The following is a 13,749-nucleotide window of genomic DNA, read 5'->3' as shown; positions in this document are numbered from 1 at the left end:
AGAAGAGAAGAGAAGAGAAGAGAAGAGAAGAGAAGAGAAGAGAAGAGGTCTCTATGCCAGCTAGGACTTGATGAGTGTCTGTAAGTGAGCACAAATTCCTTTTCTTAGTAAAGTTTCAGCGGGTACACTGACATACACTTTTTTTGTCTTTTGAGGAAGAGGAGTTATTCAGCAGTTTACAAGGGAAATTCTGGGAACGATGGGGCAGAATGAATGGAAATCAATTACACCTTGTGGTACACACAGCACAGCCAGAGAAGTTTCTGAAAGGAGATGAAGTCCCCGTGCTCTGAGCTCTCCCACCCTACGCTTTGCCCAATTTACCTGAAGAAGGGAAGCCAAGTGTGTCCAAAGTCTCAGGCAAGAAGAAAACGCTGCTTTGAAAATGACTGCAAAGATGGTTTTTTAGGAAGATACTCTTTCTGTTTCAAATCATGTAAAGGAACTCAACACTGACCTATTACAATTCTCTAGGGTATTTACTAAGTACTCTTCACTTCTAACATCTTCATGGAACATGCATATATTCAAGTGATCCTTATGTTACAGCCAACAATTTACATACATTTAGAGCATGAGGTAATTCATGGTTTTCTTTACGCGTAGACTTTTAAACGACACGTGATCGATGCACGTTAAGGCAAGTTTAGTGCCCTTCGTATTCTGATACTGGCAAGTTTCGGGGATCTGACCGACCCCTGCAGAGGACCCGGCCCTGCTCCTAAGGTGCCGCTGCGAACGAACCCCCTTTGCCTGCCGGGCGGCTCTGGGACGCCGCGATGCGTGCAGGCTGGTGCCAGCCGGCCCCGGGAAGGACAAGAGGCGATTTTCAACACAAAGTCCTCCCTTCAGATTGCCTTGGGCAGTCGGCCACAGCTTGGTGTCTCAGCGTGAACATGGGACGAGCAGTGAAAGGGAGTTTCAGTGCAAAATCACTGCTACCAACCGCCGCGGGTGCCAGCTCCGGAGCAGCAGAGCAGCACGACTTCCCTCGCAGGTAACCTCAAGTGCAACTACGAACCACAGAGCATTTTCCAACACACGCTTTGCACAGGGAAGCACGGGCGGGCGCAGGGCGCCCGGAGCCCCAGCTGCAAGGACGTGAGCACGAGCTCTCCGCCAGGGCCGCGCGCTCCCAGCACGCAGGAGCCTGCAGGCTCGGCTTCCCAGCAAAGCGCTGCAGCGGGCTTACCAGGGAACGAGAAAGGGTCTCAAGCCGCACACGGCGAGGTTTCCACCGGCATTGGCAGTGCCTCTAGCTAGTTCCGTTCCGAGTTTAGCTCCGTGAACGCCTGAGCCGAGAGGCTCCTGCAGGGCCCGTGCCGTACCGCGCAAGACGGGGTCACGCAGCACCCGCCGCAATGGGAAACTCTCTGCAGCGAGCCGAGAATTTCTAGGAAGTTTTGAAAAACTAGCTATGAGCATCAAAATTACGCGATAAAAGATTTTCAATAGCTTATATCTGTCCAAACCGTTTGAGAAAATAAAAAATAGATGGGGAAGAATCTGTCCTGTACAAAAGCCCCGCAGCTCCGTGGAGAGAAAAAGGGTTCTTCCCTCCTGATCAGCATCAAATATAAAAATACATTTTACACGTAGGCATAGTTCACTAACATTTTTATGTTTCAGTTGTGAAAGGTGACAGGTAACAGTCACGAGGGGATAGAGAGAATTCTTGTACAAAAACCAGGGGGGAGGTTGGACTGGTCACCACAATGCCCTTCCAGTAACGAGGTAAGTGAGTTTCAGACAAGATAAGCTAACGTATAGGAGCCAAACTGATTATTTTCTGCATTCCAATTTGTCAAAGTTTATGTGTAAATGTCCACAAAAAATGCCTGCTTAGGTTTACAAGAAACGTCGCATCGGCTGGGATTTTGTCCGTAGCGACCACGGAGGGAAAGCACTCGGCAACCTTCCCTTTCTCACCTCAAACAAAACCAGCATTCTCCGTAAATTCGGAACCGTTAGCCATTACGAAATCAACAAGAATGGTATCAAACCCAAACAACCTTAATTTTTCACTGAAATAAATTGTAAAAATGGCCTAATTCATTTCCTCTGCTTCCAGGTGTCCGTTTCTGCCAAGACCTATCCCAACGATGCAGAATTCCGGAGCTCAGCTAAGGCACTGTCCACAATGAACTTCCAACGCGCGGCTCCCCTGACCAGGAGGATTGCTTTTTTTGCAAGTTTTCACGCAGGGGTAAAAGGACGACTTCTAACTTCATCCCAGGTGACTTTAAAATCCAGTAACAGTGGAAACGATGTACTTGGAGCTCACAGTGCCCAGCTCTGAGATACGGCACTCTGCTCTGATTCACTGAACTCACTGGCACACCTCAGGAGATGGTATTTAAGATTCAAGGAGTCATATTAATATGAAAAGTCTCCTTCTAGGATCCCATTAGCTACAAGTGGCTGTAGGCTGTTTTACTGTTCAGAAACCAGCTTTCACTTTGAACCTTGTAGGCATCTTTTAACTACCAAAAACCAAACCAGAACAAAGAAAGCACGTTGACAAGAAGACACATTTCTTAAGGAAAGGGGGAAATACAGACGCGTGCAGCCCGTCCCAGCCCACCAGGTACAGCACTGCTCCCAGGCACAGAGCCCCTTCCTCCCTCCCGGCAGGACGCTCAACACGCCGCGTGCTGCTCCAGCTCCAGCTCCTGAACGTGCCCTGAAGGGGTGACCGAGAAAGGAACAGTACGCAGCACGCGTGCACGGGGCTGCGAGCGCAAATCTCGGTGCAGCAAAGGAAGGAATCCTGCTGCAGCCTGATGGAAGAAGCAACTGAATCAAACACGGAGCGGCTACAACTAAACGTGCAAGCCCCGGCCTTTTGGAGATGCTGTCACTACACTCGATAGCCTCAGAGCCAAGGTTTTTTAAATTAGCTTTCAGGGAGCCGTCAGCTCTTCGCTGCCCTATCGACAAGACTGGATGCTCCCGAGGCAAGCTGTCGCTGTACTCCACACAGCCGTGCCGTGGAGCACACAGCGCTGGGAGTAACAAGGCAGAAAGAAACCCTTTGGCACGCTGATTAAGGAAACCATGCGAGTTAGGACACGGCTAGAAAAGAAAGCAGCAGCGACACGGCGTTGGTCAGGAAGCCAGGGGCTAGCAGTGATGAGGAAGGTGTTCTGCAGTGCAAGTGACAGCTTTGCTCGGGCCCCTCTGAAGCGTCCAGCTTCATCAGTTCAGCTCGGCAGCTCCTGTGACTGCACAGCACCGGCCGCAGCCCTTCGTGTAAGCCCTTGCCTGGCACGACAGCGTCATGAGGGACACAAGCAGAGCTCCCCATTTGTCTTCAGTTCTTTCTTAGGCAACACGCTTCTTATTTATGTATTTATTCTAAACTAAATCCCCCATCCCACACAACATGAACAGAAAGCTGTAAGATTTTCTCAGAACAAGGGAGAATTTGTGGTTGTTTGTTTTTAATGGGCTGCAATGCTCAAACCAGAGAAAATCTCTGCTGCGTCACAGGCCAACAGCTGTCCCCCAGGTCAGGAACCTGCAGAGCACCACTCGGCCCCTGTTTGCCCCAGTGCGTGCTCTTCCCCAGCGCCAAGGGACTGGGGTGGGATGAAGAATTTCCCTTCTGGGAGAACCATCTGAAAATCTTGTTTTACAGCTGGGATTGGCAAAAGAGCGTCTAAGTGCATTATGCTTGCTTTGTGCAACCGGAGAGGCAGGTACTTTTCAGAACAGCGAGGTTTGTGGCAGAATAGGACTTCAGAGAAATGAATCATGGTAAAAAAAAAGTAATAAAAATTAACATGCTGCTGTAAACAGCAGCTCTAGTTTTATCTCTTTTTTTGCAATGGCATCAAAACCTCTTATAACAACAAAATCAACTGCTTATAGGAACAAAATCACTGTTTATAAACTGTTTAGAAGTTTAACTGTTTACAAATGTGTATGTTTTGAACATGGTTCGGGGTGAGATCACTGCTTTGGGAAAAGCAAGTGGAAAAAACCTTACTCTTTAAATGACTGAAAATTGCAGTGTGAGTTACCAAATAGTATCAAAAAAGCCAAAAATTACCCTGCCAAAATATCAGATGATCTTATTCACCACGGATAAGTAGCCTGGCAGCCAGGACGCAGGACTGCTCTCGCAGGGTCCCGGGGGACATCGAACTGCATGGTCTCTCCCCGAGTACTTGCAGGGACCTGTGGCACCTCCGCCACCACGACTGGCACATGGCTTTGGTCTCCACCAGCGTCTGCAGAGATAAGGGAACTCCACCGCACAGCAGCTGCTTCCCCATGAGACAAAACTGAAGCACACGAGGCTCCTTCAGCTTTGTTGTGATTATCACTACGCTAAGACAGTGCTTAGCGCTACAGAAGGTGACACCTGAAAAACCTTACCACTAACCTACTACTGGAGAGAGTAACGAGTGTCAGAAAAGAAGCGCAAACGAAGGGGAAAAGGCAAGAAGCTCCTTCACGGGGCTGCACCCGCGGCGCTTCGTGGTGGGACGGGGTGAGCCGAGGCTGGAGCCAGGTCCCCGGAGCACACCCCCAGCGACTGGCAGTGAGGTCTCCTGCTGCGCTAGGTCGTGCCACTGATAGATACCGACTTCAGTTACAGCTCACTGGCTCCTTTTTGGAGAAATGATTTTGAGACGCCAGGGAAGCCGCCTTAAAATTCCTCCCTTAGATACGTGTTGATGAATACCCCTCAGTGCTCGCCCACCCGCGCAGGGCGGCCCACCGGCTGTAGGTAGCTGAGGTTCCGCTGTTGTTGGGTTTTGCTTTTTAGTTTGTGCGCCCGCTGGTTTTCCGTTCTGCTTGCCAGCTGCGGATCTGTACGAGGCCATGAGAGCAACAAAACCTTGGGACACTCAGGGAATTTATTTCAGTCTTTGCTGAGGACGTGTCACGCAGATGAACAGCTGGGATCACGTCTGCCTTTGCTCTTACAGCTTAAGAGAAGAATCAATAAATTATGTATTTGTGGAAGAAAATTTTGTTAGAAGACTGGTGGAACCGTTCGACAAACTGATCCTGCTCCTTCATTTGACCCCTTTCCTGCAGACTATCTCACTCAAACTTTCATCTTGAGCCGGTGCACATGCTCCTGTGTGGATACAGGAGGATTTCAGAGAGGACCTCATCTCTTTGGGACAGCAGGGGAATTCAAAGCCCACAAACCCAACACCAAATCCCCCCCTTGGTCTGAAGAGGGTACCCAGCACCAGCCTGCTTCATAGCTCTCTGTTTTCCCCTCACCTGGCATTAAAAGCCTGTAGTGGGCAGCATAAAAGAATTTAAATTGGTCTGATTCAAAAGAAAAAAATCCAAATCATCCAAGCTTTTATCTATCAGATCATGTCTTACGGCTCCAAACTTGTCATGCCTGACCTTCCTGCAGCAGAGGGTTTTTTCTGATTCCACGTCCCTCCAGCTGTGCCCCCCGCCCCCAGGTTTCATACCCAGGTACTGAACTCAGAACTCTGGATGCCTGAAAGCAGGCAGCTGACGTGACCCTGACAGTACTCCTGAACGGCCCGATCACCCAAAGGTTTTCCCACAACCCAAGCAGCTAGAGAGAAACGTGTCACAATTCAAGAATTACGTGGTGTTGGCTGACCTGGCCACCTCTTAACTGCAGAGAACACCTCCTCCTCTCGCGGTGTGGACGCGTGTGGGCAATGCTCCGCAGCAGCAGCAGCAGGAGCAACACCGGGGATCACTGCACGCGTGGCCGCTCTCCTGTAAGCCCCTGCTCTGACACCTAGCTCAGCGAAATCACGGAACCCCAGCTGGGCAGAAGCACTGAGTGTCTGAGCAGAAGCACGGGACCAAGGCTGGTTCTGGGCTCGTACAACAACTGCTGGTCTGTGACTCGCTAGTGGTCTGTACCTTTACATACATACAAAAGCCAGGCTCACTGTGCTCCAAGCTCTGCTTCACCCGGTTTCTTACAATATCCAGCTGTGTGTGTATAAATATACATGGAATAATACATATTGCAAATATATATCTATATACACACTCATCAGTATACATATTCAAAACTAAAATTATATATACCGTATAGATATGGACAGGTTCAAAATACTGCACATAAATGAGGAAGGACAGTGCTAAATACAACTCCTGTTTAGTCTTCATTGCCTTCTGACCAAGTATCTCAGCACAGGCTGATGGTTCTTCAAAGGATACAGCCGGGTTACATCAATCCTTTTTGGAAGACAGCATGTCCTGCTCCGACCCTGAGTGACAGCCCTTCCCTTACTGCCTGCTCGGCGGGAAGGTAACGCGCCTCTCCTGGGAACTGCCACCGCGGACACAGCGCTGGGCTGCGCTGAGGAAGGCTTCACCCAGCTGCTGCCCCGTCCCTGAAGGTGTCTTAAGGGCACCTGCAAACAGAAGAGCAGTCAGACCACCCGGCTGCCACGCCGCTTTGGCACGGGGCTGGGACAGCAAGCAAGAAAGCTCAGACAGCAGTGAGGACCGGGAGAGGCAGTGGGAGCCCTGCACACAAACACCGCGACTCAAGATCCACGAGAAGTTCCAATTCACAAAAGGAAAGAATTGTGTGCCCAGTTTAGCTAGGAAAACCACGTGAGCCCGGTGAGGAAGCCATCACCTGACTCTGGACCTGCTCTGAGCTTCAGACTCCACGATACCAGGGGTCAGAAACTCCTCCTAGATCAGTTTGTTGGCTGGTGTGAGAACAATCCTATGGTACCAGTGAGGTATAGTTCGGAGCTTCAGTCCCACGTGTGGAGGGATCACACCCCCGTCACAAAAGCAAGAGACTTTATGCATTTCTACAGTCTTTTTAACTATGGGTAAATCCTTTTAACGTAAGTAACTGGACACAAGCAATCAAGTTAATGAACTCAGGTAACGATCCCCTCGGTAACTACACTATACCTCCAGGTCTGCTTACTGGGAAGGTTGTAAATACATCATTAAAGCTTTCATTTACATTTACAGACTCGAAGCCAACAGATAACGAACAACAGGTTGAGAATATGCAACCAAAGGCACAGACAGACAGGTCCTTGCATATCCTTCTGAAACATTTTAGGATGTTATTGCTGCCAGCTGCTCAGTACCGCTTCACAGGGGGTTACTGCTCCCGAAACCAAGGCATCACGAACAGGTCACGCAGGGACCAGCGTCCCTGCAACATCAGCCAGCCTGATGGCTTAAGGTAACCCCGGCCTACGACAATCGAATGCAAAGATCATTTGTAAGTCTAACAAGGTAGCTGAAAACCTATCAAGCCACGAGAAAGATCAAATTGTGCCTGCTATTGGCGGTCCTGAACAGACCTGGTCAGAGCTGTGGCACGGTGGAGCCCGCAAGCACTACAGTCAGGAACAGTGAAAGAGAAGAGACTGGGAAGGAACTGCCATCATCACCCGGGATTTACTGGGACCGAAGCCCAACCACGGCCTTCAGTCAGCTGCTGGAATCAGTTGCACCGATGCTGTCTGTAATTGCTGAATGATTTTTCATAGTCTCACTTTCGGGTGTTTATAGAACGCCCTCAAGAGAACCTGATTTTCAGAAAATCTCTAGCACCAATCCTCTGAAAATTAAGACTTTAACGTGTCTCCAATCAGGAACTCAGAACTACTAATCACTTCTGAAAACCCGGGCTAGGAGTGGGACTGATCTCTATATAGCAAGCGGGGTAACCGAAGCAGAAAGTGAGATTTCTCCTTCTAGCACAAAGTATCTTTAAATTATTTATTTTAAATTACAAGGAGGGAGTGAGAAGACTTCCAGAACAACAGTACTGTGCCATGAAAGCACCTGCTTACCAAGTAATTGCAGCTGAGAGAAATCACAGCTATGTCAGCAGCACACAGGTGGCCCACAACCCCAGCACGCAACTTCGAAGATGCACAGAGTAATAATCTCATCCTGCTTTCTGCACTCCGATCTCCATAGCTGGCATTCTAACAAATCAAATCCTCAACCTTCCTTAAGAGCAAGAACGAAAATATGTAATCCTTGGGCATATGACAGCCTCGTGCTGTGGGTACGTCACCGTCGGATACTGATCCAGCAGAACAGACTGACTCTAACAGCGAAAACAGTTTGTTCATCTCACTCCCCCCCACACACCACCTCTCAACACAGTTAAGAAATTTTCATATGCACTACATACATATCACAGTTAAAAATAAAGTATTTTTTTTAAAGACTGAAGTTTGGCTAGGATGCCTTTGCTCATAACAACAGATCTGTGTGAGGTACTTTGTCATACTCACAGGGTAAAGTCCCTCGTTATGCACAAGTGAGAATATATCAGAAAATAAGCTATTTGGCTACCTATGTGTCAAGCTTCATGCTTTTATTCCAAAGTGAATGATTTTCCAGCTTAGATCTTGGACTAATAAAATAAGCGGCATTTAACATTTGACAGGTGGATTTCAGCATACAGCTTACACACAAAAGCAGGCCCAGCTCTGCATCTAGTCTAGGGGTAGAGAACGAGCACTGGTGACGGCGATCTGCTGCTACCAGCCCGAGCCTGGTTCTGCACGTGGCCCAACGTCTACACCCGTATGATCTATGTGCACAAGTCCAGTCTGGGAACAAGCTCAATGCAGAGACCAGCACAAACCAGCGCAGACCTGTGTCTGAAGCTGGTGCAGTCTTTACAGGAGTAGGTCCTTCAGCCTGTGCAGGAGATCCTGTGTTCCAGGGTCAAGTACACATCTTTAACTGACCTTGCTCCCAGGCAGTTTGAAGCGCAGTCCGTTTCTCCGTACTGTTTTACTCTACCATCCCAAGGCAGCGGCACGTCCCCCCCAACCTCTCCGTGCCCGACTGCCTGGGGGTAAGGAACAGCAGGAGTCCTGTGCTGGGGCCGTTTCACTCTCCAATGTTGTCACTAGGTACAAAGTGCAAAAGTGTTGCTGTTCCTGCATCCATTAAAAACTTTAAAAACAGAACAAAACAAACAGAAAAGGATTTCCATAATAATTTGAAAATACATTAGTCTCCAAAAAGCCAGCAAACACCTGATAACCTGTTTGTGCCATATCTGCTCTTGTTCCTGCACGGCAGCAGTCCAGTGGATCATTATCCTCTCAGCTGGCAAACAACATGCTACCTTCTTTGCATACTCTGCAGCCAACTGAGGACGACATCCGGGAAGTTGAGTTTTGATGGCTCGGACAGAAGAGGCCAACTGCTAAACGACCCAAGATCCTGCAGTGAACTGTCCCGTCTCCCAAGAGAGAGCACTGAGCAATTCACCGGAACGCAGCCTTCCCGCTTCTCAAGACGGTTCAGCATTACGGTAAGTTAGCTACCTGGCCTCTGGCTTGGGATGATGTCAATGATTTCCCTCCCACCCCACAAAAATGTAAAATAAAAGCCCTCCCTGCCTCATCCCATTTAAAGTGTTTGCATCTTTTCCTCCTATGAAATGTTTCTGATAAGGCTTTATTGCTATACAAAAGCGGTGCAAATGCTGCCCAAAGACAGCTCCATCAGGAACTTTGGTCACACGACTGCGGGACTCCTGTGCACTGTCCAAGTCCCAGCGTTAGACCTGCTACCTTTCTGAAGAGAAGCTGAATACTGTGTGCAATAACACTAAGAAAATAGGACTGAACCCCAAATACAAAACAAAAACGAGGGAGAGAGGGAAGGGGACAAGGAACTAAAATTAGGCAGAAGGCTTGCTTGGGAAGAACCCCATCATTCCTGTGATGACTAACTGATCAATGCTACATTTAGACAATGCAAGTGTCTTTCAGAACAGATTGTTGGTGTTGAAACTGCATGTCTGGTCCTGAATGCCAGCTCTCTCATCAATGCAGCATTTATTAAAAAATAAAATTAAAATGAAAAAAAAAATTGACAAATTGCATCACCAGGTAGCAGCCTGGCCTGGATCACACACGTCCCATTGCATCTGTTTCATCAAGCAGGGCCATTTAATGTGGCTTCAGCACAGGGCAAGACTTCTTCTTTCCTAAAGACAAAGCCAAAGAGTAATATTAGAGAAATACAGCCACTGAATCACGCTCGCCCCTAAAGCTTGCTTTCATCCTGGTTGTGTACTTTCCTTTGCAGTAGTATCTGAGCCATCCCTCCTCTATTTGTGTTTCTTTGACCTCCTAAAACATTATTAGCTTTCCTAGTCAGAACCTCTTCCGAATCTTTTACCAGATACATTTAGAAATCAAAACAGAAACCGAGAAGTCCACTTTGCTGATTGCACAACATCAATTAATGCGCTGAACGGAGTTTGGAACACACGCGACCGTGTCCCAAGAGCACCTCGGTGCTCACTCCTGCCTGCGGCACGCAGCACCAGGCCTCACGCCCTGCTGGCACTGACCTGCCTTGGCTCCCTGGTGCATCCCAGGACTAGGATGTGCATGGTCACTGCTGGATGGGGTGCTGTGGGACCAGGCACCTTGCCTGTAGGGATTCTGTCCCTGCCTTGCTGTCACCCTCAGCTCCACGTGGATGTCCCCCTGCCTGCTGGTGTGCTCAGAGCCCTGGCAGCACCTGAGCAGGGTGGTGAACAACCACCCAATGGGCTCACCGGCTTCCTCCTAGGCACGGGTTAAACCACCACTAGAATTTGTGGTTCTGGTTGCAAATTGGGGATTCAAAAGCTACCAGAAGCTGTACAGGGGAGATGTAATAACCAGTACTGCTGATATCCATGCTAATGGAGCTCAGTGGATCGCTGCATGAAGCTCAAAGCAGTTGTCAGAAGGTCCTCCTCTCACAATATCTAGCAGAAGATATTATTGTAGGACGGCCCAGATGCCTGGCTTCAGCTAAGCACCATCACCCGAGACTGAACCCGTCAGCAAGCTTGTCCCAGGAGGGATGAGCCACGCCAGAGAGGATGCGTTAGTTCAAGATGAGCAGGAGCACCTCCTTATGGTTACACAGCTCTCTGGCCAAAAACCGGAGCCACAGCAAAGCTACGAGGGTGACAGCACGAGGTAAAGCAACGGAGAATTCTGGCCAGCTCACCTGTCTTTTGTGGCTGTTTCCGTGACAGCTGTAACAACAGCCGCTGTGTTCTGGTGTTCCTCCGGGTGCTGGGCCACGTTGTTCAGTGGTTTGGAAGCTTTTGTCGTTCCGATGTCCGTGATGGCCAGCTTATCAATAACCATGCAGTCTGCATCACTGTGTGGGGAGAAGCCAAGTTCATGTTAAAATGCCAATTAATGGGGCTAAATTCCTACAGAACAAAAATGTGTATTCCTCCTCCTCTCCTAGCACAGGCCACGCAATCCTCATAAAGAAGTAAGAACTGAAAATAAACTGGAATTGAAAGCATTGTATGTATACTGGAGGAGGAACAGCAGCTCCTCAAGAAAGACATTCTCATTTCCTGCAGCAAAATTGGTCCTACGGGTTTCCAACATATCCCCCCTGCCTGCAAACAAGACACCATCACCCTCTGCAGCTGCCTCTGGTGCACTCTCCTACGAACAACACAGAAAACAAGCAGTACAAAGGATGCAAACAGGAAGCACGTTCAGCCACAAGTTTGCAAGTGTAGGAGGTCCAGAAAATCAAGGTCACTGCAGGGAGAAACCAACCAGCATCACGCCGCTTACCTGGACGTGGCTCTGACCGCCACCACCACCGCCGTCTGCCTTCCCTGGAGCTGCCCTCCGCCACCCACCAGCACCGGGTGATTCTGCAAGCCTCTCTGAGCCCCTGGTTCTGGCAAGGCACGTTCCTGATCTAGCACCGGCGCCTATCCTGCTGTGATCTGCGTGCTTTTCCAGAGGGGCAACTGGCATTTCTGTGTGCACTTAGGAAGGACTTCAACTGAAGTCCAGAACCTAAAGCTGAGGAAGACAAGAAGCTCACTGGGTGCTCACCAGCGGTACCCTCGGAAGGCAGCCGCAGCCAAAGCGACTTGCTTTCAGTACCACATGCGGTGACAGATCCCCACGCTGCAGGGACATTTCCAATGATGTCTCACTACAACAAAACAGAAGCTCAAATCCTGAAAAAAATAAAAACCTGCTAGCACAAAACCTCCAGAACATCCAGTTTGTATTAAGAAGACCGCTATTTCTGACGGGAGAGGTGATTTCTGCGAACGCTGTTATGTTTTGCCTTCTAAGGCAGAGCAGTTTTGCCTGTGAATCATCTTCCACACCATTTCAACCCGGTCAAGAATGATTTCTCCTCCTTCCTTTGAAGGGCATGCCTACAAAAATGGAAGGAAACCTCAGCAGATGACGGGGCAGGAATCCTGTCACAGCCCCCAGGAGAACACATAATGCATCCATGAAGTACGTATATGTGCAGCTTGGGAACAGATCCCGAGACCGGTTCTATTTCTGTAGCTACTTCTGTGTGCTCGTGAAAAAAAAATACATTAAAAATGCGGAATAATGAGATCAAAACATTTATCTTCCTAAAGGGCTGATGTGCTCTTAAAAGGAAATACCGCAAGTACAGAAATGCACTTTGGAGAAACTGCAGGGGATAGTTGAGACAGCAGAGAATTAAACTGAGCTGCCAGCAATGTCATCAGAAAATGACTTCCCACGCGAGAAACTTGAGCTCACGACATTTAAATTGCTCAAAGATAAACTTCTTCAGTTCAGTCCCTACAATTTCCATGACACAAGGATCCCAGTATTATGAAGTCCCGAGGTTACCTGACCACCGCGGGGCGATGGAAATTGATCTTTCCCCATAGCCTCACGGAAAAGCGAGGCTGGACACGCGAGGCCACGCAGAAGGACTCTCAGAGGCCAAAGCAGCGGGGTGAAAAACAAGGGGTTGTGTGGAACACGCGGGAGGCTAACGACAACACCTAATTCTAGCCTCGAATAAACTCCGGTACCTATAAATACTTCACATTTCCATTCCTCTGGCCGGCTTATTTTTAGCAGACAGGTGTAACCCTGCTGCCAGTGCCACCACCCTCGGGGTCCACTTCCAGGTCACCAGAGGCAAACCTCCAGCGACGTGCTGCTCGGAGCAGGGCCAGGCAGGGCACGCCACCGGGAACAAACACAGCCGCCGTCCCGAGAGCTCGGCGGAGGCAGGCTGAGCACCGCAAGGTATCGGCAGCACCGCCCGGACCTACCGCAGCCTTTTGTGAGCTCAGGTCCGCAGTCGGGTCTCCACCACTTCCCACTCCAGGAGCTGTGCAGCTCCAAGCCACCCGTGCGAAGTCTGCCAGCAGCAGCTGAAGCCTGCCCACAACTGCGCCTTTTTTCACAGCGGCCAAGCGCTCAGCACAAACTGCTTGTGAATGCCACCTACGGCCGTGCCCACGGGGCTTTCCAACACACTTGGACACTTCTTTGTGCTCGCTAAGCTCCCAATTGTGGCCAAACTGCAAACTAATCACCGAGTTTGTAAACACTGCTGTCTGCAGGTCACTTCGAACAGAGGCCCCTCTCTTTCTGCAGACACTGCCATGCTTTCTGAGATGCTCGCCCCCCCGGAGCACGAGCTGACTGCCCAGACTCTCCAGCCTTGCCAGTAAATAAGACTGGAAGGTACGGCCTGCGTTAGGAGCAGGCATCCTCACCCCTGGGTTAGGACACAGCCTGCGTACGGCGAGACGGAGGCGTCTCCTCCTACCCGCCGTGCTGCCTCTGGACTGCCCCGCACAGGCTGCTGGTGTGCCCCTGTGCCTGGCTGCCCCGAGAGCATCACGTTCAGCACAGCGACCATGCCTGCCGCGCTCCGTGGGACACGGCTGAACTCACACCGTGCTCAGCTGGACAGTCCCCACCTGCATAAAGC

The 13,749-nt window shown here is 49.7% G+C and overlaps 1 protein-coding gene across 2 annotated transcripts in view; it reads right to left on the bottom strand.

Moving 5' to 3' along the window:
- Positions 1 to 6,174: 6,174 nt before the first annotated feature.
- Positions 6,175 to 13,749, bottom strand: part of PPP6R2 (protein phosphatase 6 regulatory subunit 2) — a 68,150-nt gene continuing 60,575 nt past the window's right edge. For both annotated transcript variants that reach the window (XM_035315054.1, XM_035315055.1), the window contains 2 exons: positions 10,993 to 11,148; positions 6,175 to 9,970 (listed from right to left, as the gene is read on the bottom strand). In XM_035315054.1, the coding sequence (XP_035170945.1) occupies positions 9,919 to 9,970; positions 10,993 to 11,148 (208 nt within the window). In that variant the 3' untranslated portion in view covers positions 6,175 to 9,918. The remainder of the gene's footprint in view (positions 9,971 to 10,992; positions 11,149 to 13,749) is intronic.

This window comes from Oxyura jamaicensis, chromosome 1 (genome assembly GCF_011077185.1).
Source record: "Oxyura jamaicensis isolate SHBP4307 breed ruddy duck chromosome 1, BPBGC_Ojam_1.0, whole genome shotgun sequence".
In the NCBI taxonomy this organism is placed as follows: Eukaryota; Metazoa; Chordata; class Aves; order Anseriformes; family Anatidae; genus Oxyura; species Oxyura jamaicensis.
Note: the sequence above shows the minus strand (reverse complement) of the source record. Positions and strands in the feature narration are given on the sequence as shown.